At 48.6% G+C, this 11,631-nt stretch overlaps 2 protein-coding genes across 2 annotated transcripts in view; one reads left to right on the plus strand and one right to left on the minus strand.

The window, feature by feature from the left end:
• Window positions 1-624: 624 nt before the first annotated feature.
• Window positions 625-7,500, minus strand: ruvbl1 (RuvB-like AAA ATPase 1). The gene is made up of 11 exons (XM_061258136.1): window positions 7,166-7,500; window positions 6,504-6,590; window positions 6,187-6,319; window positions 5,160-5,311; window positions 4,311-4,400; window positions 2,721-2,870; window positions 2,211-2,274; window positions 1,842-2,040; window positions 1,537-1,639; window positions 1,095-1,186; window positions 625-953 (listed from the first exon to the last, which is right to left on the minus strand). Exons 1-11 carry the CDS (start codon window positions 7,304-7,306, stop codon window positions 794-796), a joined length of 1,371 nt encoding a protein of 456 aa, XP_061114120.1. The 5' UTR covers window positions 7,307-7,500; the 3' UTR covers window positions 625-793.
• Window positions 7,501-7,600: 100 nt separating this feature from the next.
• eefsec (eukaryotic elongation factor, selenocysteine-tRNA-specific) overlaps window positions 7,601-11,631 on the plus strand; it is a 21,192-nt gene continuing 17,161 nt past the window's right edge. Inside the window, exons 1-3 of the mRNA XM_061258135.1 lie at window positions 7,601-8,393; window positions 10,758-10,965; window positions 11,250-11,346. Coding sequence (XP_061114119.1) covers window positions 8,093-8,393; window positions 10,758-10,965; window positions 11,250-11,346 — 606 coding nt within the window. The 5' untranslated portion in view covers window positions 7,601-8,092. The remainder of the gene's footprint in view (window positions 8,394-10,757; window positions 10,966-11,249; window positions 11,347-11,631) is intronic.

The following is an 11,631-nucleotide window of genomic DNA, read 5'->3' on the forward strand; positions in this document are numbered from 1 at the left end:
TGTGTGTGTGTGTGTGTAGGGCGAGTCTGTATGTGTGTGCACGTGTGTGTAGGGTGAGTCTGTATGTATGTGTGTGTGTGTGTGTAGGGTGAGTCTGTATGTGTGTGCACGTGTGTATGTGTGTGCGTGTGTGTATGTGTGTGCGTGTGTGTAGGGTGAGTCTGTATGTGTGTGCACGTGTGTATGTGTGTGCGTGTGTGTAGGGTGAGTCTGTATGTGTGTGTGCGTGTGTGTAGGGTGAGTCTGTATGTGTGTGTGCATGTGTGTAGGGTGAGTCTGTATGTGTGTGTGCATGTGTGTAGGGTGAGTCTGTATGTGTGTGTGTGTGTGTGTGTACGTGTAGGGGAGATGTTTGTCCGTGGCGCTGCAGCCCACACAGTAATGTGCAGCATCAGTCAGGACAGATACAGCTGGAGTAATGGAGAGGAGAGGACTCCTATCAGTGCCCCTGCGTCTCTCCAAACTGATAAGACTCCGCTCAGGCCTGGAGGGGGAAACGGACGAGGCGCGGGGCATCGATCACGGTGCCGTGGCGACGATGCACCGCCCCGCACACGCGCTCTTCCTCATCCTCCAGAGCTGCCAATCACTGCGTACTCCCGCCCCCAAAAAAACACCCCTTCACCGCTTTCTACCTTTTATTTTCACCCTTTTTTCAACATAAGCCCTAGTACAAAATTAATTTACAGAATTGATAAACACTGGAGTCGACGGAGAACGGGAAAGGAAGAGAACGACGTAGCGAGGGATAAACAAATGAAGGGGAGGGATGAGGAGGGTCCGGGGATGCCCGCTACTTCATGAACTTGTCGTGCTGGTCCTGCAGGATCTTGGCGGAGGACTTGGCGTCGTAGAAGAGCTCGTTGATCTCCTCCACCTGCTCCCTCTCCACCCCGTCCTTCCCCTGCACCCGCCCCAGCAGGCTGGCAGGGGTCAGCAGCTGTGCTGCGTACCTGCAGAGCGTTAGCACAGGAACACATTCACATCAGTGTGCTGGACTCTGTCTCTGTCTCATAGGCAGAATGAGCAGTGTACATAACCAGTGAGGTAGAACAGCTACCGTTAGCTCAGTTAGGTAGGACGGTCTCCCTCACCTCAGTGTGGTCTTGGTGCCGATCTCTCCCAGGTGATTAAGAGCCTCTTCGCTGATACTGATGCCCTCTGTCTGAGCCCTGATCTTAATGATCTACACACAGAGCAGACAGCACGTCAGTTTCACAGCACACACCATGTAATGCCATCGAACGTATATATTTCCTAGGCGCATTGAGAAGAATACGGGTCCATTGAGGTCCGTTGTATCAAGGTAAACTACGCTACAAAACCAGGTAGAGTCTAAAGCACATAGAATCTTAGTTTATGCAAATGTTTTTTTTCAGCATAAAGCCTAGCTTATATAGAGGTGATGGAATTTAGCCCAGCTAGAGCAACATGTCTGAGCCTTTACCCTCGAGCTGCAGAACAGACTAACACCTCGAACCCCAAGTCTGCTCATTGTTTTCCCAGCTGCACAGAATGCAAGTATCAGTGTGTGACCTGTTTCATCTCCTGGGGTGTGTAGAGCATGGTGCGGATTATCATCACTCTGTCCAGCAGGTCCAGGGGAATCCCGTGGGGTGAGGAGATGTCCTCTGTCCCTCTGAGAGAGGGAGCGAGACAGACAGTTAGAGAACTTAGACCAAAATAGAGAGAGTGAGACAGTTAGTTAGAGTTAGAGAGAGTAGAGGGTTTGAGAGTTAAGGAGAAAGTTAGGTGGAGAGAGAGAGGGAGAGAGAGAGATCATAGTCGGCGTGTTTGTGCAGTGCGTATTTGCGGGTCCACGATTGGCCTGCCCGTCTCACCTGATGAGGCAGTTCCCACGGTTGGATGCAAACACCACGATCGGGGCGATGGAGCTCTCCAGGGCCCGGTGCAGGTAGGTGAAGCACTCGATGTCCAGCATGTGCACCTCGTCCACAAACAGCACGCCCGGCACCAGCTCAGCCACGCCCTGGTCGATGTAGCGGTTCACCACCTTGTTGATCTCTGTACGCAGTTTGTCTGAAGGGAGCGGGACAATTACGCACCCAGTCAAAGGATGCTCTATGCAATGTGTGGCCATTTCGGCTCAATGGATGGTCTGTTTCAGAAATGGCCAAGCTTATCAGGGAGACTGTGCGTGAATGAATGGGTAGAATGAGAAAATGGATGACGGTATGACCTGGTCTTACCTGTGATCTCGGTCTTCTTGGGCTTCATTAGCTGCCCCATCATAGACAGGATGTCCTGACCCCCCTGTGGTAAAACACCCAGAGTGTGTGAGGACCAAACAACACTGTAGACCGCATGACATCTAAGATCACTGTCAAACTTGTGTGTGTTATACAAATATGGTACCAGCCAGACGTCAAATACGTAATTGTTTTGGGTTCAAATACTTTTCTGTGCTCCATTCATCTTGCCAGCCAAGAGGACCAGAAGATGGGGTTTTCACTTTTTGAGAGCATTTCATAGTATACACCAGACAAGCCCAGTAAAGCATGGAGAAGTATTTGAATCCAAAACAACGTATTTGACCCAGGTCTGGTACCAGCAGTGGCCCCAGAATGCAGGTGTGTACTCAGATCGTGTGTGTGTGTGGGTCCCCATTACCTGGCTTTGTGTGAGAAAGGCTCGTGTGCAGCATGGGGTTTGGAGAGGTGTACAGAGGGGGTAAAGAAGGGGGTAAAGAGGGGCCGTACCTGAGGTCTAGCGTTGGCCACATCCAGGTCGTGTAGCGTGACGTCCTGAACGATCTCCTTCTTTTTGTGGACGTCACCCTTGGGCAGGGGGACGTACTCCTCTGCCTCCAGGTCAAACTCTGTGGCAAAGGTGTCACAACGACCTTGTCTCTGTAGAGACAATGAGGGGTTAACACGGTGAGACAGAGACAGGGTGGGGATTCTACATACAGAACTGAACACGGAAGGGGAGGTGTTTACCAGTAACTACAGAACTGAACACAGAAGGGGAGGCTTTATACCATTAACTACAGAACTGAACACAGAATGGGTTTTATACCAGTAACTACAGAACTGAACACAGAATGGGGTTTATACCAGTAACTACAGAACTGAACACAGAATGGGTTTTATACCAGTAACTACAGAACTGAACACAGAAGGGGAGGTGTTATACCATTAACTACAGAACTGAACACAGAAGGTGTTTTATACCAGTAACTACAGAACTGAACACAGAAGGGGAGGTGTTATACCAGTAACTACAGAACTGAACACAGAATGGGGTTTATACCAGTAACTACAGAACTGAACACAGAATGGGTTTTATACCAGTAACTACAGAACTGAACACAGAAGGGGAGGTGTTATACCATTAACTACAGAACTGAACACAGAAGGGGTTTTATACCAGTAACTACAGAACTGAACACAGAAGGGGAGGTGTTATACCATTAACTACAGAACTGAACACAGAAGGGGTTTTATACCAGTAACTACAGAACTGAACACAGAATGGGAGGTGTTATACCAGTAACTACACAACTGAACACAGAAGGGGAGGTTTTATACCAGTAAATACAGAACTGAACACAAAAGGACAGGATTTACGCACATCATTGACTATAATATCAACCAGAGAATGGAGAACGGGAGAGAGGAGAGTGGAGAGCGGAAGAGAGAAGTACAACCGCAGGTGTATGGCTGGAATTGGTGCCAGCTAAGATTCTGACAGCACTTCGGGGAGGGAGGGGATCAAAAGGGGGATAGGGGGATGGTGGGGGGGGGGTCTGCAAGAAGGCTGTCAACAGCAACAAATGTTACGTCCACCGAGCCACCCCCAACCCCACCCCCGGGCCTGCCAGCCAACCTAGCCCACCTGCTCTGATTAAAGAGCCCGTCGACACACACTTATCAACGCGGGCCGTGGGGAAGAAGAAAGAGGGAGAGGGGGAGCGAGGGAGATGGAGAGATAAGGGGAATAAAGTCAGCCGCTGAGAAATGAAGGAATGAGAGAAATCCATTTTGATCAAAACAGAGGGGCTGAGATTAAAAAGAAAAGAGCGGGTTTAGGAGGGGAGAGAGAGAGAGAGGAAGGCAGGAACGTGCCTTCAGCAGAGCGAACAGAACGGAGCAGTGGGTAGAGGACACGGTCCTGAGGTAAGGACATATGGGCCTGGGCTTCCTGCACACTGTGTGCTTTGTGGATAAATGCAGGGTGTGTTTAAACGGCATACAGTGAACATGCTGTGTAAGGCAGTGGTTTCCATGTCACACCTGTGTAGTATGTAAAAATAGAAGGTATGAAATATTGGAGAGCTGTATCGATACCTTGACTGCTCCGCTGTTGGCCTCAATGTAGATGACATCGCCCACCTCCACACGTTCCTTCTGTAGACTTTCATAGATACTGGGGTCCAGCTGCAGAGACGACACCGTTACACACACTGCAGGCCTGGCACGCACACACACACGCCTACCCACTGGTGTCTTGCATAATAAGTACACAAAATTAGCTTTTAACTGCAGCCTCTAGCAAGGGAATTAAGTCATCTGGATTATAAATTCTTCCACACATTTTGTGCAGCGTGCTGAATCTTATGCACTGTGTGCTTAACCCTATTTTCTGCTGCTTCCACAGTCTGCTGCCTCTTCATTTATTCCCAGCTCAGACCCCAGCAACCACTTGCCCGTTAACCCTCAGCCCCTCCTCCTGTTACCTCTCAGCCTCTCCCCGTTACCCCTCAGCTCTGTTACCCCTCAGCCTCCCCCGTTACCCTTTAGCCCTGTTACCCCTCAGCCTCTCCCCCTGTTACCCCTCAGCTCTGTTACCCCTCAGCTCTGTTACCCCTCAGCCCTGTTACCCCTCAGCCTCTCCCCCTGTTACCCCTCAGCTCTGTTACCCCTCAGCTGTTACCCCTCTGCCTCTCCCCCTATAACCCCGCAGCCCTGTTACCTCTCAACCTCTCTCCTCCGCCTCAGCTCTGTTACCCTTTAGCATCTCCCTGTTGCCCTCCCCCTGTTATCCTTCAGCTCTGTTACCCCTCATCTCTGTTACTGCTCTGTTACCCCTCAGCCTCAGCTCTGTTACCCCTCATCTCTGTTACTGCTCTGTTACCCCTCAGCCTCAGCTCTGTTACCCCTCATCTCTGTTACTGCTCAGTTACCCCTGAGACTCACCTTCAGCTGCTTGGTGCCCTTGCCGGTCTTGAGGCCGATGATGACGTGGCTGATGGTCTTGCCGTAGCCGCCCATGGGGTTCTCCGTCTCGCAGGGCGTGAGCTCCGTCACCTCCCCCTCGTACACCTCCTTTGTCTCCTTGATACGCAGCCCTACGGAGGGACAGCACACACCGCTACACACACTGCACACACAGGGCAACCTTTCTCCCTGCAGGGATAATGCACAACGGGTTCACAAAGGGCCACTGCGTCCCTTGGTCCGCCGCGGATCATTTATTGCGATGTAATAAGCGTGCGCGTTTGTGAATGGAGTGGGGCCGTAACACTGGGACCCTTGTTCCTCCATACTGAACCTCTGTTTCTGCGCGACGCGCAGGTGGCTGGGGGGCAGAGGCACGCTTCTGAGGGACGGGACCGCGTTATCAGAGCCGCGGGGCCGGGGCGGGGCCGCTGACAAGCCCAGAATGCGGGAGTGGCCCTGCGCTGCGCTCTGCTGCGGGTCCCCCGGGTGGGGGGGGGGGGTTAGGGTGCTGACAGACAGCCCTCCGTCAGCGCGGGCTCCATTTCCACGCTGTGACAGGTCGCGTCAACACCCACGCAGGCTCTGACCCTCCCCTCTCTCTCTGACTGCCCCTCCTCCTCGGCCAGGGAGAGGAGCATGTGAAAGGCAACGCCTCCTCTCCTCTCCCACTTTCTACCAACAGGTGAGAATGCCTCATCTCTTTCCCCCCCTTTTGCAGTGAGTATGGTATGATACACATTAAGAACGACGGCCCTTACTAGCCACTCAACATAAGCAGATACCATTAGCCCGCTCAGCTAAAGAGCAAAGTCCCCAGTCAAAGGAACTAATCATACACTATGCTTCTCAGGGTACAACATGACATTCTGTAGCAGATGTTCTTGTCCTAATTCACGTGCATTAATCTGCATATGGGAGGGCAGCTTGTGCCAGCAATATAGTCAGAGCCCATATTCAGCACCATTGCTGACCTCCCTACTACAGTGTTGCTGAAGCAACTCACCAATAGCCCTGCGGAAATTCTCCATCAGCACCTCGGTCTTCTTGATCTCGTTGGAGTAGACCTCACTGCCCACCATGGGGCAGAAGGGCACCTTGTTTCCAAGCTCCTGGGCCATTGCCAGGGCCAGTGCAGTCTGCAAGGACCAAGACAGGACAGGCAAATACATTGTTATCAGAGCAAAGCTATGAGCAGCGTTTCTGAATTTTAGGAAGTGATGTTATAGAAGTTCGTGTCTCAAAGTCTCTGTCTGAACTGAAGAAAAGATGCACCATGAGACAAATAAGACTGCTTTTCCATAGCAAAACAACAGTCCATACCTTCCCGGTTCCTGGAGGTCCGGCCAATAAAACGGCTCTCCCTGCCATCTTCTTTGAGCGGATAAGTTCCACAATGATGCCACATGCCTGTGTGACGTACCACAAGGTTAATGTTACTGTCACTGGAAACATCGCCAGTGAAGTCAATGCTGATCCCAACGCTTTTTAAAAGAGCATGTTTTATCACGTCACTGATCCTGCTCCTGCGCTTAGCCATTTTGACACTGAAAACATCAAGTATGCAAGGTAACGGTCAACTAACAAAAATGTTAACTAGCAAACCGCTAGTAGCAATGCACCTTAACAATAGGGATACCTGCTCCATATGGTTTGTAGCCTGCTAGCTAAGTTAGCTAGCTATTTAACACACCGCGGAACCCATTTTATTGAAATTACGGTAACACGTTATTTAAATTGATCACCCAAAGTTAACTTCTGACAACAGCCCAAATAGGTGAATTAGCTGAAATAGCGAAATTAGTTAACTTAGACTAGCTATGACTGCCCATTGCGTTAACGGTAGTTAGCTACCAAGTTCGTGTTCTCTATTGCCAACATGAGATACAAAATAATCGTGTACCCGGAGTGGCTTTTCATGCAGCGAGAAATAAACAAAAACAGTGTAACGATTATTGCTGGCTAACAAGATAACTCAATATTACCTCTCTTGCAGTCTCCTGTCCCACTAAACCGGACGCGGACTGTTTAGCGTTGCCGGCCTCATCCAGCCCTAGCCCCTTAACGTGACTGTGCGAGGCGATGCGTTGGGTCTTTGTGGTGCTTTTCACTTCCTCGATCTTCATGCTTGTATTATAAAAATTAAATAAACTTACGTACGGATATAATTACAGTAAAAAGCTCAGGGGTTTTCTGTGAAGCTAAAAGCCTGCGTTTACCGTTGGAATTAGACGCAACACTTCTAACACACTACAGCGCGTTTCCATGTGGGTAACTAGGGAAATATGGGAAGTACCGCTCAAATATTTTCGTCACGGAATGCAGCGACTGGACAGTGCAAAGCTTAAGAATACAGCGATTGGCCAGAAGTGGTGCTTATCCAGTGATGCTTCTTTTCTCCCCGCCTCCTTTCCGCTTGTGTTTCAAACGCCAACGACCCTACGGAAACTAGTAAATTAGTTGTGCTGGCGTGCAATATTGTTCATAGTTGGCCAGCTGAGAAATTAAATATGCACGATGTATGAAAACAGTATAATTTTGCCTTGTAATTACAAATATCCGCCAATAACCAGCAATCTTAACGACACCCGTTGAATACCCATGCTCCAAACTGCAGGGGACTTCAGTGCAGGAGTAATTTCTCTGTTGCACAGGAAGCGTACTTTTCATAGCAGTCAGTTTCCCATTACAACATTTCCTTGCTGTTAGCAGGTGTTACCTGAATAACAGGCAGGCTAACTTTAGAAACTTTTTACTTTGGACCTATAACACTAAACTGCGCATCAGTCCGAATAAATGCGCATATTTTGGATTTAAGATTGACGAATTAAGGATAATTTAATTGATTTTTAGATTCAAAGAGTCAAAAGTCCAACTCGTCTGGACTGAATCGCCTCCGTCCGGTGACAGTAATGGCAAACCCTGGAAATGGCCGTAAAATTCTCAACTTTAATGTAGGGGTGCTGGGACATGTCGACAGCGGGAAAACGTCACTCGCCAAAGCCCTCAGTAGCACAGCATCTACTGCAGCTTTTGACAAAAACCCACAGTCCAAAGAACGAGGCATCACGCTCGATCTGGGATTCTCATCGTTTACAGTGGACCTTCCCGAAAATCTACAGGAAGAGTGCGGGTCTCGCGGGTACAACAGCCTGCAGTTCACGTTGGTGGACTGTCCTGGACATGCATCGCTCATTCGCACCATCATCGGAGGTGAGACACGGACAGCTGATCTGTGCCACTGAATGTGTAGGATGCTTAGGCAACTGTATTATTCTCATGGCTCAAGCTTGTTCTAGTTGACTAATCCTACAGAAATGTATCTTTTGAATGGAGCACAGGCTTTAACCCCATAGTGTATGTATGCGACGAACAAACAGTTATGTATTGTTTTTGTGACCTACTGGATTAGTTATCCCGTAGCGTTCGTAACTCTAGGTATTGAAGGAAGACTTGCCTATGTTTGAAGTGTATGAAGTGTATAAAGTGTCTGGAGTTGGGACCGAGGAACCCAGAGAGCAATGTGGTTGGTGATGTACCGTATAAAGAGTAGTTATGTTACATGTGTAACTTAGCTTAACGTATTGTAAGCACATGACAGTATTGCGCTCACCATCGTCGTAAATGAATGCAATAATTGTAATTGGCAATATGTAGTGTTACCAATAGATGGCAGCACAGTACCGCTGAAAATTGTTTCTCCAATCGCTTGATATTCCTGGTGTGAAATTTAGCTTTCCCGCTAAACCGCACAATGTGTCTACTTTTTTAGCATACTGTGGGCTGGCCTACTGTAACCGATCCGTTGAACTGACCAAGTAAAAGAGGGGAACAACTTTTGATTAGTCCCCTGCTAATAACTTGGTCTCAGAAACTTAATGCATAGGTTTACATTTCTGCTGTTTCTGATGTTTGATTGAAATGGTATGAGTCAGCTTGTTTCTACTGTACGCCCACCCGATCCTCAGTGCCCCACTCTACAAACTTTGCCTTTGGCACGTGGAAGCTCAGAAAGGAAGAGAAAGAAGGGAGAACGATAGAGCGATGAGGAAGGAGAGGCGAGGGCTACTCCAGAGGGACCATAGGCACTTCCTCACCAGCAGGGCCCCGCAAATTCAATCCCCTCTCTCCTTCCTGCTTCTCCAGCCCTCTCCCTCTTTTTATACACACTTTTATTATTTCTATTAATGTCAGGAATAGACAATATATCCTGTAAGCGGAGACGCTAACATGGAGAGAGAGAGACGTGGAGCCGGGGAGTGAAAGATGAGAGAAATGGAGAACAGAAGCCTGAAAGAAGTCGGCTAGACGTCTGGTTGTTTAAATAGCCAGGGATGTGTGAATGGCAGTTTGTTTGACTGGATGACACATGATGTTGATTAACGCAGAAGGTGTGGGGTTGGGGGGACATTTTTTTGGGCCAAGGGGTCTGTAATAAACTTCCTCTCTCGTCCCCGTTGGGAAGAGCACAGGAAAGAGACAGGGAGGAAAGACACCCAAACATGCTTTGCCACTGATTTAATCTTTCCCTCGGGTTCCCCCTTTCTCTTACCCGTCTCCTGGGACCCTTCAACGTCCAGTTCAGGCTCTTACTGGAGCGGCATGTGGTCCTGTGTTTCTGTTGCCTTTAGTACAGCCATGGTGCTGCTCCCTAAACTGAACTGACACTAATGGTGTCTAACTCTAATGTTGTCATTGATGTAAGCTGGAATAAGATGTATTCTGTCAGATGTGATGTGATACCACTGTTTACAGAAGATATTGTAACTTTTTGAAGTCTGAATCATTTACCTGAGCCAGAGTGATGTATAACACGTGTTGTATTTGTGGTATTTTATCATTGCATTGGCACAGCACAGTTACCCATGTGTTTGTGATGGTTTGTTTTGGACGTGTGATGCGTTTGCCTGTGTTTGTGATGTGTCTTTGGGTGTGTGATGTGTGTGCCTGTGTTTGTGATGTGTCTTTGGGCATGTGATGCATTTGCCTGTGTTTGTGATGTGTCTTTGGGTGTGTGATGCATTTGCCTGTGTTTGTGATGTGTCTTTGGGTATGTGATGCATTTGCCTGTGTTTGTGATGTGTCTTTGGGTGTGTGATGCATTTGCCTGTGTTTGTGATGTGTCTTTGGGTATGTGATGCATTTGCCTGTGTTTGTGATGTGTCTTTGGGTGTGTGATGCATTTGCCTGTGTTTGTGATGTGTCTTTGGGTGTGTGATGCATTTGCCTGTGTTTGTGATGTGTCTTTGGGTGTGTGATGCATTTGCCTGTGTTTGTGATGTGTCTTTGGGTGTGCGATGCATTTGCCTGTGTTTGTGATGTGTCTTTGGGTGTGTGATGCGTGTGCCCGTGTTTGTGATGTGTCTTTGGGCATGTGTTGTTTTGGCCTGTGTCTGTGCTGTTGCGTCTTTGGGTGCTGTTGTGTCTTGTGCCTGTGTTTGTGATGGTTTGTCTTGGACATGTGATTCGTTTGCCTGCGTTGCGATGGCTCATCTTTGGGCGTGTGACGCGTTGGCCCGTGTCTGCGCTGTGTTACCGCACACAGGCGTGTGACCGCAGCGTTTCCCCCGTGTGCAGGCGCGCAGATCATCGACCTGATGATGCTGGTGGTGGACGTGGTGAAGGGGGTGCAGACGCAGACGGCGGAGTGCCTGGTGATCGGAGAGCTCACCTGCCCTCGCATGGTGGTCGTGCTCAACAAGACCGACCTGCTGCCTGCGGCCAAGAGACAGGCCGCCATAGAGAAGATGACCAAGAGGATGCACAAGACCCTGGAGAACACCAGGTAATGTGCACACACACACACAGCCATGTCTCACATAATATCATAATCATTTATAATAATGCAGCTTCATTTGTTTAATGTTTCATATTTGAAAAAAAAAATTGCATCAAACTTTTGTCTTTTCTAAAATTGTACTTAATTCTTTACCCAAAACAAATTTCCTGTCAAGGTTTTCCATGGGGGGGGTTCTTTAAAAGTCCTTGAAACTTTGGAGTATATGACCTTATACATGTTAGTATGGTACCTTTTTGCTGACATTGTCCTGCCTGTGTTTCCTTTGGCAGATTTAAAGGGTGCCCTGTGATTGCTGTGGCGGCCAAGCCAGGGGGTCCTGAGGCCCCAGGAACAGAGGTGTCCCAGGGAGTGCCTGAACTTATAGAGGTAAGCGGAGGTTAAAGTCTGAAAGCACCGTGCTAATCGATATTCTGCAGGGACACTCTGGAGTTCAAAGTCCAGACACTTTGTTAAGTCACCTTCTGCTGACCTTTGAAAAGCACAAAAGTGCATTTAAAAAATATATTTAAAAAACCTGGTGAAGGTTGAATGGCGTCAGCATTATATAAGTAACAGGAATGACTATGCGGTTTTTATGGTTATTGATTCCTCTGTCTTGGCTTAGTTTGTGGTTCCAGGTACTGTTCTATGCCAGATTTGAGCTCCAGAATG

This window comes from Conger conger, chromosome 10 (assembly GCF_963514075.1).
Source record: "Conger conger chromosome 10, fConCon1.1, whole genome shotgun sequence".
Lineage (NCBI taxonomy): Eukaryota > Metazoa > Chordata > Actinopteri > Anguilliformes > Congridae > Conger > Conger conger.

Excerpts from the sequence above, each read along its gene's own strand:
- ruvbl1 (XM_061258136.1), bottom strand. The coding sequence starts at position 7,306 with ATGAAGATCGAGGAAGTGAAAAGCACCACAAAGACCCAACGCATCGCC. Across the intron at positions 1,187-1,536 it reads CACCCCAGGAGATGAAACAG|ATCATTAAGATCAGGGCTCA; the intron begins GTCACACACTGA and ends CTCTGTGTGTAG. Across the intron at positions 954-1,094 it reads GGCACCAAGACCACACTGAG|GTACGCAGCACAGCTGCTGA; the intron begins GTGAGGGAGACC and ends AACGCTCTGCAG.